Genomic DNA, 21,615 nt, shown 5'->3' with positions numbered 1-21,615 from the left:
AGGGCTACGTTAGAACGAAATAATAATCTCATCTTACATTGGTACTTATCTTATTTGGAGTAGCTAGCTCTGCACTGCAACACAAGAACAATGCTGTTTATTTACACGTGTTCCACATAGACCATAGTATTTTAAAAAGTCAAATAGAAATATTACAAAGTCAGTCCAAGATTGGCTTTTTCAGTCAATTTATGGAGCCAACATTAGTTTGATTAGTTAGCGGAACACATCTGATAAAATTGGTTGCCTGTTCTAAGTGGGAATGAGGAACAAAGATGACACTCTGACGATGCAATATGCAGTTTTGGTGGACATCATTTGCAATTACATTAGATAATAAAAAACAATACTGTTTGCAGCCATGGATCACAATTAGCATGATTCCTGTCAGGAAGAGTGTTCATGTTCAGGCCAAAGAGATGATGAATCATTAGCAAACAGTGGGAGGAAAGCCATTGTCCAAGATTGGCTTTTTCAGTCAATTTATGGAGCCAACATTAGTTTGATTAGTTAGCGGAACACATCTGATAAAATTGGTTGCCTGTTCTAAGTGGGAAGCTGCTTTTGTCTACCACTGTCTGAAAACACTGACTCACCCTTGACAGGCGTAGCACCAGTAGCCAAAGGGGCAAGGCTTAGAAAATTGTCAGTTACTATATCACATGCTTAGTTTTATCATTTTGAGAAAAGTGAAAAGGTAGAGTCATGATCGTTACGTAAGAAATTATACCACTAGAATTTGGATCCTGCGAGAATACACAGTGAATAGCTTGTACCAGGTATCCCATTAGCTCATTACACAACAAAGTCCTGCATCCAGTACAAAGTGAACGGAGGTAAAGTGGTTGTAAAGTGAAGTACTTTTGGTGGGTCCTGGCGCTGATACGGAGATGAAACACAAAGCACTGACGGATAACAAGTAGAAGATGAGAAAGGAAAGAAATGAAAGGCGGAGATTTTGTTGTGGTGACAGACGCATGGAGCGAGCAGATGAGATTCAGATCTTTGAGGGGGAAATAGATGGAGAAAGACTGCAAAAGTCTTTGTATTTGTCAGCGAGTGAGTCCCATGGCTTCACAGAGAGAGAGAGAGAGAGAGAGAGAAAATGAGGCAGCAGAGGGACCCAAGACATGAGCAGAGGATGAGGACGCCGAGTGATTGACAGATGGATTTCTGTGACTGATTATTCATCAACATGGGTCTGTATTACTGAAACACACTGAAACACCTGCGTGCACAAATGTAAAACCACTCCAGATGTTCACACTCAACATTAAGAGAGTTGTGCCCATTCCAGCTTCCTCTCACCGTGTTTCTGACTCTTTCGCGAAGATACCTCCCAGCATGAATAAGTATGAGGAAAGACTTATATAAGCTCAGGAGTGCGTCCTCCCTCGCCCAGGATCCGAGGAGAGTAAGAGGGGAAAAGCAGTGGAAGCAGCAAGCATCAGAAGGCAGTCAGAGTGGAGGCAGTGAGATAGAGCAGCAGGCAAGATCTTAAAAGGAAGGTGTGGCTGTTCTAATGTTTTGACTAACAGTCGCAAATTCCCTTTAAATCCAGTCTGCTGGGTGTTCTGTGCCTGCGGCAGGTTGAGGAGGAAAATGAGGAGGAGGAGGAGGAGGAGGAGGAGAGGAGGGGAGAAAAGAGCAAGAGACCAAGGAAGAGGAAAGGAAAAGAAGCCAGCGACCTGCTATTTAAAGCTGGGAGAGAAAAGGAGTTATGACAAGTTTTGGGGAAAGCTCAGAGGAATAAAGCAGAATGTTGTGTTATTTATTTACTGAGACAGTCGCATCCTGTCATTTCATAATGTTCACTACAATTATAATGGGCAGTTTTTTTTATTTTTTTGCTGAGAATGGACCACATTTGTAACTTTTAAAGACAATAGAAGATTCACTCACAGCATCTGTGCATTTTTTAGAACTAAAAAATCACCTGGGCGTTGAGCTCTTTGGTGTGGTTGTCAGGTAAATCAATTGTTTTGAGAGAACTATGCAGTCTTAAAGTTTTTAAATGAGCAATTACAGCCTTAAAAGGCGTTTCCATCTATATTTTATATTTTCTACTATTCATACTTTTATTTATGAAAATGCGCATGTATATAGCCTTATGCAGTGCAGTAGAGTAATGTGTCTCCAGCTTTCCCATTCTTACATTTACAATGGCCTCTTTTGTCTGGGCCATGTCGGAAATGACGCCGTCTGTGATGATGAGGAGCACAAAGTACTGTGAGCCGTCCTGCACTGCAGCCGCATACCTGCATACACGTACACACACATGTAGACGGAAATGAGAGGATGCTGTGTTATCTCTTTAACACATGTACAAATCTGACTTGAGGATTTATTGATGGATTTATCTAAACATTGATGTTGACAATCCATGCATGTCAATACACGTCTTTCCACACACTATCACCACAGGCAAATTTAATAAGTGTTCTTTGTCATTGTTGAAGTTCTGATAGCACTCATTAAAATGCCCCACGAATACATAATGATTAATCAGCCCAAAGCTTAAAACAAAGCTGGTTTACACACAGTCACAGATTAACACCTTTGTTAAAATCTCTTCCTACTTGAGTTAACTATTCAAATGCTAAATACCAATAATGGTTGTGTATTCTCGCAGCTATGGCAGTCAGCCACAGCTTAAAAAGTGCGCCTCCATTTTTATCAGAATGACATTTTTAATTACAGCAGAGCGTTGGCGTAATCAGATGGGGAATTGTTTGGATATGACTCAACGAATGAGTCGGTGAGCGAGCGAGAGGTGAAGGTGGAATCCACTCAGATCATGTGACAGACAACAAACATTTTTATTTGTTGTTAATCATGAGTGATATGTCAGTGCTTACATTAATGGACAAAGGGCCACTTATTCCACCAGCTAAATCCGCCACTCCTTTGATAGCTGTCTAAATTCATACTCAGGCATGCTGCACCCTGTTTGTTGTGTCTGACAGGACAGATAATGTCAGTGTACTGGATCAGAAAAAGCCAACTGAACCCAGCAGTCAAAAATCTTGATATAAATGTGTTTATAGAAGAACACAGTCCAGATAATCTGTATGCCAACATTGTGGCACAAAAACTGAGTTCTTCTGATTTATTGATTGTCATCATTGCCAGTTGCTCTGTTGGAAAAGCCTCCTGTTGTCTGCACATAAAACGCTTTCAAGATACATTTGTGGGGAAATCTGTTTTCGTCATTGTGCTTTTAGTATTTGAATGGAAATGTGAATATTGTAAAAATTACAATGAATGACAAGTAGAAAAAGTTAAGAATAACGTCCACGTGGATTAAACAAAAATTAATCCATTATAAAAACCAAACTTTTTTTATTTTGAATATCTGCTTCACGCCAATTCATGGACATGAAAGCACTAGTGCAAATACATTTTTTGCAAGACTCTTATTGTTTCATACTAATTGTTTATTCAGATTGTCCTTGTTGCTTCAGCTGCATTGTTCTCTCACCTGGCAACATGGTTCACCACAGGAGCAAAGTTGGTTGGACCGTAGAGCTGCACTGTCTTTAGACTCTGGTGGTACGCCTCTAGGATGCCTTCAATCCCATTGCAGTATGGATTTTCAATGTTTCCATTCTGAAATGAAGAGAAAATCAATTTCATGGACTTGGTGAAAATGTTTATCAGACAAAGAAACACCACACTGGTTTCATTAGATGCCTTTTACTTGTTTCTTATGACCAGGTCATGCACAAAATTCATAAATTAGAATAAACACAATGATGTAGAAGGAACGTTAAACATGAAAAAACCATTGAACTGATTAATCAAAGGTGAAATAAGTAGAAGGTGACCTCACCAGTGGAAACTCGTGTGACACCCGTCCGTCGGGGGGCAGCTTGGCTCCAAAGCCCAGAGCGGGGAACATCTTGTCACTGTCGTAGTCCTGAATGATCTCCCCAACGGCCTTCAGGGCCATGGCATATGCGTTTAGCTGGTAGGGGTTCATGTAGTGCAGCGAAGTAGACTGGGAGGGGTTACCTGTCAATCAATGTCGAGGTCATTGTGGGTAATGAGGAACAAAGATGACACTCTGACGATGCAATATGCAGTTTTGGTGGACATCCTTTGCAATTACATTAGATAATAAAACACAATACTGTTTGCAGCCATGGATCACAATTAGCATGATTCCTGTCAGGAAGAGTGTTCATGTTCAGGCCAAAGAGATGATGAATCATTAGCAAACAGTGGGAGGAAAGCCATTGTGAGAAATGAATACCTCCAAATGACAAATTAATTGAGCATTTAAAGAGCTTGTCAATAACTGTGCCCTTCGCAAATACTCCCCTCTGTAATAACTCATCATGAAGTCCGATTATCTTGGATAATCTGGGTGAGTTTCACAAAATATTGTCATTACAGCCAGTGAGGTTTTAGGTGACATGTGCTCACCATTTGATTAGTTCTGCTATCTGGCAGCAGAAATCCAGCTGCCCGGTCAGGCTGTGTACTCACAACACGAGTGATCTTATCTGGAGCCCAGAGTGTAGCAGCAAATCACATATCTGCTTACACCACAGTGGAAAAATCTCAATAGTTTGGGGGTATTATCCAGTCGCTAAGGAAGTGCTCAGAATCCATAATGTATCTTTTAACTTCTTGTCCACACTGGAAGTTGTATGTGTTGAGTTATGTAGCTTATGATCATCATGTGCCTACATTTTAGCAAATACCTGTCCGTCTACTACAGCAGCGTGACAGACATCAACCTCTTTTTACATAGCAGTGCTAATTGGATCAGTTCTCCGCCCACACAGCACCGGGATCAGCTGGTCATCCTCCTGTTATAATTGTCACAGTGACTGGACAGAATGTGTACGTGTTTGTGTTTTATCTTGTGTATCATGTATATTAATATGATGTCAGAGCAGCCATTCAAAATGTGTGTTAAATTAACATTTCCTCATCAAAACACACAGTGCACGATGAAGACTCATTTGGTGAGTTTCACTATTATACACTGTCCAATTTTACATGGCACAGGCTTGTTATCGTGTAAGAAGTAGAATATTCATAATATTAACAGTAAGATATATATTGACATTGACATTGATATTATATACATATTGTGTAGTTGGGTAAACATTTGTATTTCAATTCAAATTTAAAAATCAGCCTTTATGGGAAATTCCACTGGTAAGCTAACAGGCTAGCGGCCAAGAAAGCAGGTCGACCAAAGTGGGAACAAGCACTTAAATTGTCCTTGTAAATCAAACAGAAGTGAATGTCCAGCAGCTGGGTAGCATATTTCTTGCCTGAAATTCACTCACTAACCGCTTTAGGTGGACTGCTCAGGAGAAATAAGTCAAACTTTACATGGCTTTCTGAAACGTCTCTGTTCATACAACGGTAAGCGCCTTGCATTGTGGGACACAGTAGGTGAAGTAGACTGGTCCCATGCATGCTGCAGATTTTGCTTTTGTTTGCAAACTGTATGAGACAAACTACATTTTGTCCTATTCAATACAAACTGCCAGTCTAGTAGGCCATTTCCAGTACAGCCCTAGTCTTTTGTTGTGTTAAGGCTTTAGCCTCTTATGTTACTTCACAGGTGATTTTTTTTGTGTGTTTGAAGTTTATTTTTATTCTTTTGGAGCTGTGTTTTCAACAAAAAACAATTTCCCCCTGGGAATTATTAAAGGGATTCTGATGACAGTTGGCCACCATGTTGGAACTGTGACCTCACAGATGATGTCACAGTTGGTCACCATGTTGGATTAGTGACCTCACAGATGATGTCACAGATGATGTCACCAGTTGTCATACGGAAGTTTGTATATAGACCTTGAAAAGATCAAACCCACTGAGTTGGAGTCGACCCGCTCCCTTAGATGGGATGATGCAGCGGGTGTCCCTCGACAAACAGAGGCCTCGAGTTGAGCCGCCGAGTTTCTGCAGGGTGTTCCCCCCGCTGTCAGATTCACTCGGCGTGCAAGATCGGGTATAGGGGAAGCCAAGCTTGACTCGTTTCCGTAGCGCTGCCTCTGTTTGTGTGCCGCCTGCATCGTTCCATCTTCGTATTTACATTTCAAGTATGAATTTTTATCTGGACTCAGGGCTTGGTTTGTGGACCGCCACTTTGAGGCCTTGAGTCCCGCTGTACAGGCGTCGCCATATTGTTTTCATGGCCCTCGCCATCTTGGTTTTTAAGCACCAGAATAGACAAACTGCAGCTAGTTTGTTTAAGGAAACAGGACAGGCAGCTGAATCCACGCACAATGTGATACAGAATTTCACTACTGTACTGCTGGTAGTTTAATGCCATTCATGGCCAGATATCCTCTAAGGAACAGCTGAGCAGTCAGACAAAATGAAAAGAGCCTGTCAATCAGACCCAGTATCATTACCATCAACTTTCTTCAGCTTTATATAGAGCCAGGCTAGCTGTTTCCCCCTGTTTCCAGTCTTTGCTAAGCTAAGCAGCTGCTGGAACCAGCACAAGTGTAGTCTCATCGGCAACTGCAGCTGGTTTGTGTCTGTCCATCACCCCACAAGGTGGTCCCCTGTCACTACATGCATTGTTTAAGCGTGTTGGTTAGGTTGACACTCAGATTGGATTATCAGGTCATGTGTAATACCTTATACAAATGGTCTTTTTTTAAACAATTATTCATGCAGAAAAACAAATATCATGTTTTCATATCATTCATATATTAATGAACTTTAGTGACTTTTCAATGATCACAAACTACAGGGGAGAAGTCTGAGCTCTGAAGCTCCAGAAATTTCCATCACAATTGTCACTCCAGTTTTGTGAAATCTGGCAGATTAAAAAATGACAAATTCCAGTGTAACTTCCACTTCATACATTCAGTGCAGCCAGCGGCTGTATGCAGTAAACTGCAAGCTAATGTTCCCTAACTCTCTAACCTCTATGACCAACAAAACAAACCCACATACACATTTTCAACATGTAGAAAAATCCAAATGATGATTGGATAATAGCTGTTCAGGGGATGAGTTAAGCAACAATCAACAGGGAAATGGGGAAATTCGAATTTTCCTCTAATAACTGTGATACACACCTCCTGACGGATAAGTCTTTTGGAGTGTTGTGTTCTAGCATAATTAATAGCATAAGTAGTGTAACTAGATTCTTTAATGTGGTCCTTTGACAGACTGAGAAGTCCTCATGTCAACTTGATTTCTTTTCTATCCCATTCCTTTATTTTACTTTTGCTAAAATGTCCACTATAACCCTAATTTAGAGTGTATTGACAGAGCAGTTATGGGGAAGAGCTATCCAGGAAAGGCTATCACTTGTAGGTGACCATGTGTGTACTGTATGTGGCACTGTCTGCTTTGTGTGTGCGTGCTTGTGTGATTGATTCTGAAATTGGACATGTCAGATTCAAAGAGCACTACTATCTGTTCCTACCACCCTCCTTCCACCCGCACACACACACACACACACACACACACACTTTGCCGTTAGTATCACTCACCATTAGATGCTGTGAAATCGATGGCCACAGTGAAATTGATCTGTGTCCTAGAAGGAGGATGGAGAGGAGGACAAGTTGGGGAAAAATCAACGACAGAGACCAGTCAACAATAACAACACGCCAGGCCTCATTAAATTCCAATGCGCCCAGTCACACACATGTTTTCTGATTCAAGATGACACCACAAAATATGGCAATCTTTTCTTATAAGGATATAGTTACAAACAGATCCATATAAAAAGCCATTTCTTGTGTTACTCATCTGTGCTAAGACACTGAGACACTTGCCGTGTTAGATTTCAGCGATTATACTCTCGCATTTATCAGACTTTCAGATCAATGAGAAGGAGGAGCAGGAGGTGGCAAGGAACCTTTGAGACACTGCGCTGGGTAACAAGCAATTAGACTGATGCAGCACTTAAGAGCAAATCATAATGCAATTTTCCCTGCTGATGAAGCACTCCTCTTTTCTTGCTAATTTATGACAATGAGACGAGCCCTTCAGGGGCCCAAACGACAGCCTCTCCTTATCTACTCTGTGGGCCACCAGGGAGGAGGGCCAAAAGACTGATACAGTAATTAAATGAATGTGTTAAAAATTCACATTAACCTTTCAGTGTAGGGTACGGACGGCGTTTATGCCACAGCCTCTTTCTGCTAACCTTATATTAATCAAATATGATTTTATTAATTCATGAGGACTCGTGATTTCCCTGTTCTCCCTGTATATGTAGGTGTGTTTGAGTGTGTGCATGTGTGTGAGCCTTTGAGCTAAAGGTCAGTATAAAAGGAAAAAAGATCAGACTCTTGTCATTCTGTTGAACCCTTGTAAAATGAGACCCCTTGACACTTAAAAAATGAAACGTCAGTCTTGATGTGTGTCTTGTAGTTGTAGCAGTGTATTTCTTTCCTACCAACTCATTTTTTTCCTTCTGTCCTGCTGCTTTCCCAACACAGCTACAGTTTTTTGCTTTTCTCTGTGGGCACATGTTGTACTATTGTACTATTGGCACACACTCAGCGTTTCCTCTTCTAGCTTTTCCCTTTAACAAAACTATTTCATCCTAACTCAAAAAGCTGATGTCGTTCAAATGATTAACCTAATATGAGTGCACTGAATCATAATCAGGGTAGAGAGATGGGTCCTATCATTATATTTGCAAGCATATTGTGTTCTCTCATTCCTCACCCCTGAACTGTCCCAGAATCTTGGAGTGAGTAAAATCAACAGTCTGACAGAATTTAATTTCACCCCGGCACGCTGAGGTGAAACACTTTGGAGTTGTTTGAACAGCCGAGTCATTCTTATCTTTCTATGATTACACTGGTTGTCAAATAAGACATAAAAGCTGGCAGAGTACACTTTGCATCACGATGAAAGCTGCAACTCCAAATATTACAGAAAAGTGCTTTCACAGCTAGTGTAGAAAAGGTTTCCACATATGGTGCTTCTACCGTTTTCATGCTGCAAAGTGCTCGGACAGTTTATGTGACACACTTTCCTAACTTACATCCATTTTCTAAAGAGCAAGAGGCTCCGCATTAGAAAGAGCCAACTCCCTAATGTGACATTCAGTATACGCCAGAGTAATCTTAGGGGGCAGACTGATGAGAATGATATTTTTAAAGTGAGGCCAGTGAACCTTAAGGTTATTGTATCGTAGATCAGCCAAAGCCAGGAACTGTCAGTGGAATCTGTCACACTTGTCAGCTCTGCCACAGCGCATAAAACCCATGACAGCCTACCTGCTGTGATGGGACAGTGGAGATCAAAGCACAGCCCAAACTGCCTGAAAGGCACACTTCACCTGAGACATACTTGATGTTCACATGTCAACCTCCAGCTCTAAAACTAAAGTGAGGTTGAAGGGTTGGTATCCACTGTGAATACAGTTTGGCCTTAGCTAGCTCATTTAACACATTCTGCTTTTAAATACTAACAAAGTGTAACAAAGTACTATTTATTGTGCCACTACATGAAACATAATTAAAAAGTTTATTAAAATGCATATATCTCTACTTAAGACATATATATATATATACAGAATGTAAGTTGCATTAGAACTAATTTACTACATTTTAATCTACAATTTTCTATGATAATTGTGCATCTGTCAATCTCTCAAAGCATAATTCACATTTCTTTTCAACTTAATTCTAATTCTAGCACACTTAGTAATACTTGCTATCCACCATTGCTATCTGTAATTAATGAGAATTATGTTTGTGTTTATGCTCAGTTTTTTCGATTTTACAGCCAAAATAATCACTGAATGTAAGTTTAAGCATGTACATGCGACCCTCAATAACCCATGACTTTAGCTTCATGGATAATTCATCTTTAATGGTGACCTCATCCTAAACAGATATGTGTGAACATAAAATCTAACCAATAAAACCATCATGTTTTTAAGTAGTCCTATCAAATCAAACCAAGTTTCTCTCCTTTACTGAATATCAAATCAAATGTGATGTTTGGCCTGATATTGCATTGATTTAGACTCAAATAAGGAGATAAAGAGGCCTTTCCATGGTTTCTCTAAGTGCATACAGTCATTCCCACTCACCCTCCTTTGATGTAATCTAAGAATGTGAACTCTGACTCCACTGAGAACGACAGCAGGGTCACCTGGAATTAAAGACAAGGAGAAATGTTTGATTAAACATGGGGGTAACGATCTTTTCCCCTCTTAAATACAAAAAACTCTGGAGAAGTTACTGTTAACACTCGCTTTGGTAAAAGATGTGAGCAGGCTGGCCTCTGATGACCGAGTCTTTTACTTTGCCAGAGGACAAGTTTGAAAAGCGGATGAGATGCATTTGTATGCATTACTGTCGTGTGCCCACACTGCTGCGTAAGTTGTGTGAAAATTGGTGTCTCAATTGATCGTTGGTTTCACTGTCGCCCACTCTGATCTCTCAGGTCTCATGTCCTTCAATTTTTGCAGCACCTCCATCTATCATTTTGTCCCACTTACATACTTAACTGTCACCAAAGTACCATAAACTGTAGAATGCAATGCACAGTGTATTTGTGTGCAGGTAATGCATGTACACAAAACTATTGGGTACGTTATTTTGTTTTAGCTACATTTCACAACTACAACTGAATCAACAAAGCTTACTCTCTTTGCTTTTAACCACATGTTTTAGTTAATTGATGTGCGATACGAGAATGAATGTTTTTTCACTCCAAAGAAATCAGAGATTGGCATCGTCTTCCAAAGAGACAACACTCAAGATAGAATCATTTAACAGAAGAGCAGGAGGTGTGGAGCAGAAACGAGGCACAGTGCCAGTCCTGGTTTGCTGCTGGCGCCATACTCACTGTTCCAGAGTTGACATATTTCTTTTTCTTCATTTTCTTCTTGGTGTTAATCACCTAAATAGACAACAAGAGGTACAGGTGATCTAAAATGAAAATATACACACAATTGAGCCAAAACGGCCTAGAATTAATCCAAATCATAATCTAATGTATAAGTATTCATTGAATTAAAGAAGGCACTATTTTCATACACACATACATATTTGTACATAAAATGCACATTACTATATGTACACATACCGTATACAGGTGTGTAAACCAGTGCCAGAAATACAATATTTGATTTTTTTGTTACAAAATCTAATATAATATAATTAAGTAAAATATTTACTAAAAAAAAACTAACCTAATATTTAACAGGCACATGCAAAAATACATTTTTAAAATAATCTGTTTTCTGAGGCTAGACTCTTAAGTATTAACCCATACAAGCAAAATACTGCATACATAACGTATACATATAATGTACTCTGATGACATGGTCATCTTGTCTCCTTTATAGTACTGTTTTACAGCAACTGCTCAAAGTCTGCTCAAGTTATAGTGTACGGTGTGATGTTTAACTTTTGTCATGAATGCTACAAGTAAAGAGGCACAGAAGCGAGATTCTCCCTCTTTCCTTATGGCAAAAGGTGGTGAAAAAAGTAAGATAATTAGTTCACATCATCAGGAATGATTTATGTGACAAACCAACATGGTGGCATACAAATTTCATGTATGATCTTGATGTTAACACTGCCCTCTCTAGAGCCTACTGTAGTCCACCCTTTACAGCCCACTTGTGGTGCAGTTAACGTAAAGCGAGAATGAAAAAAACTCAGGTGGCATTTAATGATGCATTCAGACTCGTGTTTAAGCTGCAAAGATGGAAAAGTGCAAGTCATGTGTTTGTGACTAATGTTCCCTCCTTTCATGCTGTGTTGAGGAATTTTATGAGCAAGTTTATGTGGAGATTAACTGATTAAAAAAATATAATCATAATGGCCTTAACTGAGCCCACACAAAGTGACACAAGGTGGTATTCTTGTTTTTGGACACACTGAAAGAAATGGGTGTTAATCACTATGAAATGATCATATCTGTGTTATTGTCTTCATTTCTATTATATTTTTCTATTGATACAGACATATATGTGTCTGAAATAGAAATTATAATGAACTTCCAATAACTTCTTGTTTGCTGGATTTTAGCTAACCATGTATTCTTATACATGTTAACATAGAATTTCAAACACTTTCACACCCTGTAGTCTTGTGTGTGTATCATTTCTTCCTGATTGGATGCAGCAAATGTAATGAAGGCGTGTATGTGGGCAGCATGAGGAGCAGTGCATGCCATCACATAGATGTAACAGGGAGTCTGTCCATGCAAGTAATGGAGGAGAAATTAAAGACGGAAGGAAGATGAGAAAGGATGTGTGCGTATGAAGTAACAGATGGATAATGGGGGGAAAGCGTAGCTCGGATTACTTTTAAACACTTACTAGAAACACTTCATCTCAAGTGCCTCATTCATGTAAATCACACTCACAGATTGGAAATTCAGACACAAATCTGAGGCTACAAAGAATGAATGGGTAAGACAGGCTCAAGCTGCAAGACCGACATTTACTTTACCATTATTCTACCGACTCCAGAACAAAAGAGAAATGTCAATCAGGACACCGAAGACGTCTCAGCTCATTACCTTGTTTCTCTATGGCTGCTAGGCATGAAAGTGACAACCTCTAATTTAACATGGAGGGATGGCAATTTGTCTGACACACTGAACAATCTGCTGATGCAAAAACTAAAGGGCCTTTCAGTCTCACCGGGAGGTAGAGAAGAATCCAGAGTAGCGTATAATGGAGCTGACATCCAAAAGACAGGTATTTGTCCTTCGGCTGAAGGCCACCAAACCGCAGAGGCATGAAGACATATATCCTTTATATTATTTGATTTTATTTTAGTACAAGGGTTAATGTTCAATGGTAGCCTTCATTCTCAGAATTTAACGTAATAAATGATCTGGACAAAATAAATATTTTTTGATAAACAACGGACACACTTCATTTTCAGGCCTTTCTTGTCAGTCGTTTTCTGTGATGAGATATTCAAATGAGTCATGTTTGTAATTTGCATACAGAACTGTATTGTGTGCTATTAAGAGACACTAAGTTATTCCCTGAGAAGTGCTGAGAAATAGCTATGATCATTCTAAATCCCTTGATTGTTCTCCTATTAATCCAGTTTCACGCTGCTGCTAATAGCCCCATTTCTGTGTGTGTCAACATCCAGGTGATTATTGTGGCAAAATAAATCTTGCATTCTGAAAAGAACAACATGGTTGGAAAAATTTGTACTTGGATGTATAACAGCTTGGGGAAGTTTGGGAGACATTACATATACACTGTATCTTGCATATGCCCTTTGAGGAGATGAATTACAGTTATTCAACATGTCTCTTGTAACTCGGGAGCAAATGCACTTTTTTTGCTGCAGGAGTAGAAGATGTCCATGGAAAGCAATGTGCTAGAGTAATGGAAAACAGTGCAACATTGATGTCAGAGATAGAAATGTCACTCGTGTCAGACACGGGATCCAAGACGTAGATGGATTTCAGATCTCGGGAGTTGACAGACGCGCTGCTGAACTGTGAAAACACTAGAAATGCTTACCTCGTACACATTAAACTGGCTCTGCCCTCGAGCTAGCTCTCGGTAGCTGGTTGTAAAATCCCCAATGAAGTCATGGCTGGGAGAAGGAATAAAAAGAGAGAAGCACCAGCCAGTAAGAAAAACATATCAGGTTCAAATATCAGGACAGATGTTTTGGGACAAGATGGAACTTCATGACTGGAAGAACTCTTGTCATAAACTTATGTTTGAGTTTGTTTTTTTTTTTATTGCAGAGAGGTAGTTCTTTGATTAAGGTAAAGATTCCTTATTCCAGTATCAGCAGTGTCATGTCTTGGTAGTCACACTCACCTGCCATCCCTATCCCAATCATACACCTCCACCTTGATTGTTCTGGAAAAAAAAAATCAGACACAAACACACAGTCAAATTGGATTTTAAAGCAGCCTGCTAATTGGCGTTCAGCAGCATGGAAACTTGAAAGATTGAAAACTTTACAACAGCTAGTGATGAATCTTCTGGAACGACACACAAAAGCATACAGAACAGTACGATGTTTAAAACAATCAGTCTGCAATGAGCCATCCATCAAAAAGAAACTACTTCTAACTAGATGAAGGACGTACATTTAAGCCCCTTTCAGTCCAGCAATCTGAGACACTGCTGGGTCCATCTATCTCTTAAAGCTCCATATTCAGTGTTGTTCAAACATGGTAGCACTGCTACAAAAGAGTGACAAGGCTGGGGCGATATACAAGACTACTCAGAGCAGAAACTGATGCATATTGTATTAGGCAAGAGAGTGTTTACTGCAACATGCTGCCAACCTGTCTTGTTACTCGGTCAGTTCTCTGCTTTTGATTTTGTCATCAGAACCATTTTAGAGTTGTTTTTTTTTTTTTTTACAAAAATAGTGCTGCTCACCAGTGTCTGTCTTCTGCTGCTTCAAAATAATCTATCAGGCACATCATTTAAAAGTGTCCCTGGAGTTTTCTTGTAAATAAACAAAATCAAATCTGCAGGGGTGTCATAGTGGGGGGGAGGGAGTTGGACTGACTACCCAGGGCCCCATTGCAAAGAGGGCCCCTTGAAAAGCCTGGAATGAAATCTTCGTTCTTATTTGCATTTTTTTTATTTTTAAATCAGTTGAGAGACTGAACTTCGTATCATAAATAAATAAATACATACATAATACTAAAGGTGCTCTGAGGCCCCTTTCAGGCTTAACAAAAAATGTTTTAGTCTGCTCCGCACTCACTGCTGATGCTGGAGCACCAGTGCACATTGTGATAGATATGTCTCCCCTCAGGACGGGCAAAGTGGGGGAACCAGAAAAAGAAAGAAAGACGGGAATGAGAAAGAAACCAAATTGATGGAAAATGACTGCTAAGTTATTTCTTTTTGCCCCACTTGCTTGCACGTGTGCATATGGATTTCCATACGTGTGCACGGTACATGTAACTCAGGAACCACATGTAAACACATTGCTCCACAGCACGACTAGTGGTCAAAAACGTTTTAAATAATCTGTCACATTGGTTGAAGCACTATACACAAAACCAGAAATTAAAAGAGGAAATTACTTCTGTGGAGTGTTGGACCATGAAGCTAAGGTGTAAAATTGTCAGCACATTTAGGGAGTACAACAAGTGTCTAAACAGGTGCTATAGTGCCATCATGCTGGGGAGAAATAACCACACTTTTCAACTACAATTGGTATCATTGAGGCTTTTGTAATTAACAGGGACAAGAGAAAGCAGCTATAAGTGTGTGTGCTCCTGTTTCATGCAAACCCTTTGAGCCTTGGAGTTTTCCATTCTCATCACAATAGAAAGTTTGAGGATGTATTTATTAATTAATTTACTTGAAAGAGTCTGTCAGTCTGGTGTGCTAATAGCTAAATGATTCAGTGGGTTGGATCTTAATCAAAAAGTATCAGAGCTATTTTAAAAGATATGGCCATTTTTAGATATCATACAGGAATCTGTTGATATTAAGTGTTACAAGTATTTTGAAAATAGTGCTATATGGGAACCCCAAAGTCAATTAAATGGATTTCACTTTGCTCTCAAACTAGGAAACTTGCCAGCTTTAGAACAATGCTGAGCATCTGGCTGCTGCTTGCAAGAGAAAAAGTCAACTTGTGTGAAAACACAAACTGCAGCACATGCTAACTTCCAACAATGAACAGAACATCAGAAAAAAGACACTTTGACGACATTTTACACAAATGCAGCAGAAACGGTGTCCCTGCAGAATGCAAAAAAAACCCCCCAAAACTTTTGGCACTTTCATTTCTGAGTTGCATTGATCTCACCCCCATGTCTCCCCTCTTTCCCCACTTCGTCTTACACAAGTACTGACACCAGCCCAGATCCAAAGAAAATGGAAGCAAGCGGCACATCAGAGACTCTTTCCTGTCACACAGGAATTGAAAGATCCCTGAAATAAGCCCAGCTTCCTCCCCGCCACCTGGCCCCTGTCGTTCTGCGGTGACAGTTTGTTCTTTTGAGGTTATCTTCAAGGCTGTGTGCTAGAAAAAATGCGCTTGTCACCTAGCTGGTAGACACATGATGCTTCTCTTCCAGCATAGAAAATAGAGGAAACAGGTAGAGATAAGATGGGGGCAGAAAGAGACCGCAGAAACAGAATGAAAGCGAAGGGCATCGCTTCCACTGACCAATCTATAAGCAGTGCTGGTGCTAGGTAGAAGTGGTGCAGTTTTGGCGCACGTCATGTTACTCAAATAAAGCACCAGGAAGCTGTCATCCTACGAGCTCAAAGCATTTGCACTCGTTTTATTTGAAATCCTAACTTACAGCTGCATCAAAAGACCAGATGCTCAGATCCTCGAGTGGCCTCTTGAACTCTCAACTCTCAAAACAATATACACTCCAAAACTAATCTGCCACCGATATCTCCAGCAACTATTCTAAGACATCTTTAATGAACATGACTCATCTTCAGTAATGGAGGCGCATATAATTGAGGGAAAAAAGAGACTGCATTTGACAGTGAACAATTCTTCAGCTCCAATTACACAGATCTGTCTGTGATCTCTTGCCAAGGACGGAAATAGATAATGTTCGAGTAACCTGGGCTAGCATGGTAATGAGAAAGAACCGACTCTTTTGATGTTTTCAATGAGTTATCAGCACAAAAACATACATGTGCTTTAGGTACCTCGTAAACAGAGGAAACCATATGCACAGGGTATGGAGGATGTATACTTTAAGAGATTGAGGGAATTTAAATTTCTTCACACATCAGTTGTTGAGCAACAGCAACAACAGCAGCACCTTCCATTTCCCTCCCCTCTCCTCACACACCCTCATCCTCTTCTCCTTGAGTCACTCGTCTGGAAAGGGGCCTTTGACATTTTGGATCTCGGTTTCTCCTTCTGTAACACTTAAAGTATACTTGCCTTTGGTGCCCGTTCTCCTCTCCTTATATTTGCCCTACGTTGCTTTCCTCCCTTCCAGTCTCCTTACCAGATTGGTCTGTTGTTTCCAGTGTATGTACATACAGAGAGACGGGTTTGTTCAAGGACACCTTAAATTCTCCTTGTCACCAAAGACTACTAGATCCTACCACTTGAGGCACAGTCTGCCTAATCACAGCGCCACCCTGTCGCCAGCCAAAACTGTTGGAAGGTGGAGGTGTTTTTATCCTTGTCCGTGTGTTTGCACACATTTTAAAAGGTTACCAACAGATCTGACTAAAATATGGTAGACAGATAGCCTTTGGCGATGTCTCAGATCTGGGATTTCCGAGTGTTGTTTCCTACCAATAACAAGCAACACTTTCCTGATGACAGATTTTGTGCAGCACCAATTGCGCTTGGTCCAGTGTGGCATTTGTCCAACATGGCTGCACATTGTAATGTAATGTTTTTTTTCTCTATATCACAAAAAGTTAATATCAGGTCATTCTCCATGCCCTGATCCCCATTTTTCTGTCCTGATTCTGTCCTGATACCAATTATATGAACCAAAACCAAATACATCCTTTTTTGATGCATCTATTCCCTGTGTGAAACTGTTTGGGATCTTTTTATGTGTGAGGTAATGAGGCTGTAACTACACTTCACTTCACTAAGGACTTTTGTATACACCATCACTGTTATTTAACTCCTGCAAATTTAATCATATCATTCTTGAAGGTTTGTAACATTATCTTGTTCAGTACAATTTAGGACAGTTTTTAATGAGATTTTTTTGCATTTGCTTAATAAGATCAGGTTTGCTTCACGGATACAAGAATATTTAATTGTCATTACACAACACATGGTTGTACAACAAAATGGAAGTTGTAGCTCCTCTGCACCACACACACCAGATAATTACATTAAATAATTACAATATCGTATTTATTCATTATTAACTAATCATGTACACACAGGAAACTATTCAGTTGTGCATTTTTTTAAAACTGCATCTTGATGAATGTAAACAGCAGCAACAAGATGGTGGTGAAATATGGTCTTTATCCTCACGTTAACACACAAACAGACTCTGATTTTTTTTAGCCAAGCTGAATCCCATCATGTCGACTCCACCTTCCTGCAGCCAGACATTCAGCAGGAGCAGCTGCATTAGCTTGTCTGTTTATCTGGTTGCTCTCTCTTTTTCCTCCTGTAGTGGCTGCACTAACCGCTGCGGTGCCGTGGTCGTCAGGTCCACTGCTCTTAATCCAAAACCCTGTTCCATTTTATAGTGCTTATTAAACGTATATCTGGCATGGGTAATATGTGCTTTCAGCAGTAAGGCTGAAAATTTGAAGGAGCCACCAGCCGCTGCATCTGCATGTGCCACTGTTGCAGTAGTAGCAGATACCAACGTACCGGATCGATACATTATGCTCCTTTCTAAGTTCATACTTGTATTTTAATGTCCTATCTGCTTTGCTCTCAACCATAACAACTTCCTGTTACTGGGAGCTGGAGTTAGCGAGGAAAAAACAATAGTGGACAGTGAGGTGGATTCAGTGAGCAGGGATAGTCAGCCTGTTGACGGGCTAGGCATCACATGATCGACAGTTCCCTTTGTGACATCATGAAGGGAGCCAAATCTAAATGGAGCGTTTTCACACACATTTTCTTAAAGATGGAGCAGGAGAAAAAGAGAGAGGACGGTCCTTTCTCTTAGTAGGGGACACACATTTTATTGAAAAGATATTAAAATGTGCATTTTGCAAAAGCTTTTGGATATCTTGGCCAGGTTGTTTCTGAGTTAAAATTTGAGATTCAAACAAACCTGATCTACCTTTTGGATTTGAAATCATTTTTGAACAGCTGTAGCAAAGCGCATTTCAGACTTTCAACCTTGGAAACTGGTATAGACACGCATTCTTGTTTTTGCCAAAAGCACTTTACACCAGGCACAAAAGACTGAAGATGCAACACCACACTGACCTTAGAAAAAGTCTGTGAATGGACAGGGCACAGTGAGTGCAAAATGAAGTGCAGCTCCCCACGGAGACTATAATTGTTGTATAATACAAGACTGTTACTTAGAGAGACCATGGAACTAAATACACCTTTTTTCATCACCTGACTTGAGAGCTTTAGAGTTTCTTTTAAAGGATTCCATAGATACAAGTCTGAGTGCAATCAACCATATATTAAAGAAAGGATAAAATCAAGAGTTTAAAGTGGACCTCACATTTAAAACCTATCAGAGTAAATGGCACTTCCAGCAGGAGGAATAGAGTGCAGTACATTTTTTCAGGTGCCTTTTACCAGTGCTTAGTTGTCTGGTTAGAGAGAGAAAGTCACGCGATCGGCTGGAAAGATGCATCATCTTTTTTAGCCGAGACAAAGTGTCTTCCTGCCTTTTGTTCCTCTAGAGATGTCAGTTGTGAGAGCAGAGTGCCCCTTTCGGAAACGCACTTTGCTGAACTCGCTCCAACTTCTCCTTTTGCCCTGTGGTGCATCTAATGAGAGGAACAAACTGAAACACTGATCTAATTAGAGCAAAGTAAATCAGCAGTAGGTCATACTTGAGAGGACTAATACTCTACACGCTACAGACAGAGGTGTTTCGATACCTTCTCTAACATGTGCAGGACTTGGAGTGAGAGCGAAAAGAATAAATGCCAACCCAGATAACAAGCAGCCGGAGCCACAGTTACCGCCTCCCCACCCTGACAGAAAGGCAATAAACATAGTAATGTTCACCTTGTGTAACTCTTCCTATTCAGGGTCATATAAAGGAGCTCATATAAAGCAAGAAGTAAGGAGACATCACACCTCTCTCAGGGTATCCCAGTAAGTGTTTTCTTCAAACTGATTATATGAGCCCATGAGTAGAAAATGCCGGAAATTTGAAAACAAAAAGTCTAGACAAAAAGTCTGAGCTGGAGAAGTTGGTGTACTGATAAAAACCAAACACAGTGAAACAATGACGTACATGAAACTTCTGCTCTACTGAAAAGACTGAACATTTGATCTGTGTGGAAGAGATTGTAATGTCTCTCAAAAGAATACATGAAACACACATAAATGCTATATTTCCATCACTTCTTCCATATGGTTTCCCATCGCATGAGGTTTGACTGGTGCTCTTCTGCTTTAATGGCACCCAGCTGGTGGTAGTGCCACCGACTGTTTATCACGATGCATTCAACTCCTCCACTGCAGTGGAAATATGCTATAAATTGCATTTCCTTTGCGCAACATTTGGATGGAAACTTGACTTGTGTTCAAATCAAATCCACTGGCTGTTTGAGTTTTTGGCTGAATACAAATGCACAAAGCATCCGCAATTTATTTTCTCCACAAGGGGCCTGAAGTGGACAGTCTGTTTGGTCCATCTACAATGTGAGGATTCTCCATTAAGATTTTAATGTGAACATAACATTAGTTGTGTTTAGCATCACAAGTAAGGGGAAAGTTTAACTCCTCATACCAGCCATACTTGTATACACTCTTTATATACTTTTAATGGTTTATCTTGCATAAGTTGCCAATATAAATAAAGTACAGAACTGTTGAGATGGAATCATTACATTCAACTAATCTCTAAAGAAACAATCATGGTCTTTAGTCATCTTATAATTCAGTTTTCTCCTTGCACCCAGCACCTTCGCAGACATGGCGTGATGATGAGGAGCATGCCACAATAAGTGTGACAGGACTCCATGTCCTGTCCTGAGTCCTGCAGAAGACCAAAAGCAGTCTCTGTCAAATGCCTCGTTCATCTCAGTAAGTCTAGGACACTACATCACGTATAATAAAAATAGATCTGAACTGACTTTCCTGATTTATTTTTTTCTCCCTCGCTCTTTAGGGTATGGGCACCACTGTAGCACTTTTCAAATCACTGGAAGCTTTCTTTGATGGACGTAAACAGTAATTACATGGATCAAAAGCACTGACAGCCTTAAGAACTGTGCTTGTTGCATAAATACAATTTGGATGATAATGTAACATCCCAGAGGATGAAATCATTTTCTATTAATGGGTCTCAAGAACTATATAATTAAGAAGACAATCAGACAGACCTCCCCACTCCTCCCTCATAGAAATATGGACACAAAAAACAAGCATGCACTGACACACAAAGTTTGCTCCTTACCCACGCACAAGTATATAACCTGTTTATAGCGCTGTCTTGGTGATATTTCAAGACTTGCAGCATTTCAGGCTGTTTCAGCTTGTGGCTTGTCACATTTTATTAAACTCTAAGTGTGTGTGTGTGTGTTTGTGCATGTTTGCATGGCACAGGAGCATTTTAGGAAGTGCCTTTGATGCCCAGCTCAATCCCTCAAGTATGATTGGCTCTGACAGGGTAGTGACCCCTTCTTGAGCTCATACCTGATTGGCTGGCTCACACAATTTCGCCAAACATTTCCCAAGCATCAAATAATTCTCGAGGCAACCCCGTACATCCATGAGACAACCCCATCAGCAGCTCTGTTCCTGTTGGTTTGTTTGGGATTTATCGCAGTTTTCTGAGCACACACCAGCTTCTCAGCATTCTCAGTAATTAGAGTTTGACTGCACACAAAAAAGATAGGACAGAAACCTTTGGGAGAGAGGGATGAGAAAAGCGTGAGAAGCAGAAAAAAAAAAAAAAGATACAGTATGCCACATGAAATATTTCCCCCCACAAAAGTAATCTGTCTGTCACTCTTTTTTTCATCTCCCCTCACGGCTCCGTCATGATTTAGCTTGTTTTCTTCCCAGCACT

At 40.2% G+C, this 21,615-nt stretch overlaps 1 protein-coding gene across 2 annotated transcripts in view; it reads right to left on the bottom strand.

Moving 5' to 3' along the window:
• cpne5b (copine Vb) overlaps positions 1-21,615 on the bottom strand; it is a 116,910-nt gene that overhangs the window by 6,183 nt on the left and 89,112 nt on the right. For both annotated transcript variants that reach the window (XM_070852147.1, XM_070852139.1), the window contains 8 exons: positions 13,775-13,816; positions 13,466-13,541; positions 10,810-10,863; positions 10,049-10,110; positions 7,482-7,528; positions 3,833-4,014; positions 3,482-3,609; positions 2,156-2,258 (listed from right to left, as the gene is read on the bottom strand). In XM_070852147.1, coding sequence (XP_070708248.1) covers positions 2,156-2,258; positions 3,482-3,609; positions 3,833-4,014; positions 7,482-7,528; positions 10,049-10,110; positions 10,810-10,863; positions 13,466-13,541; positions 13,775-13,816 — 694 coding nt within the window. The remainder of the gene's footprint in view (positions 1-2,155; positions 2,259-3,481; positions 3,610-3,832; positions 4,015-7,481; positions 7,529-10,048; positions 10,111-10,809; positions 10,864-13,465; positions 13,542-13,774; positions 13,817-21,615) is intronic.

Source organism: Pempheris klunzingeri, chromosome 2 (genome assembly GCF_042242105.1).
Source record: "Pempheris klunzingeri isolate RE-2024b chromosome 2, fPemKlu1.hap1, whole genome shotgun sequence".
Taxonomy (NCBI): Eukaryota; Metazoa; Chordata; class Actinopteri; order Acropomatiformes; family Pempheridae; genus Pempheris; species Pempheris klunzingeri.
Note: the sequence above shows the minus strand (reverse complement) of the source record. Positions and strands in the feature narration are given on the sequence as shown.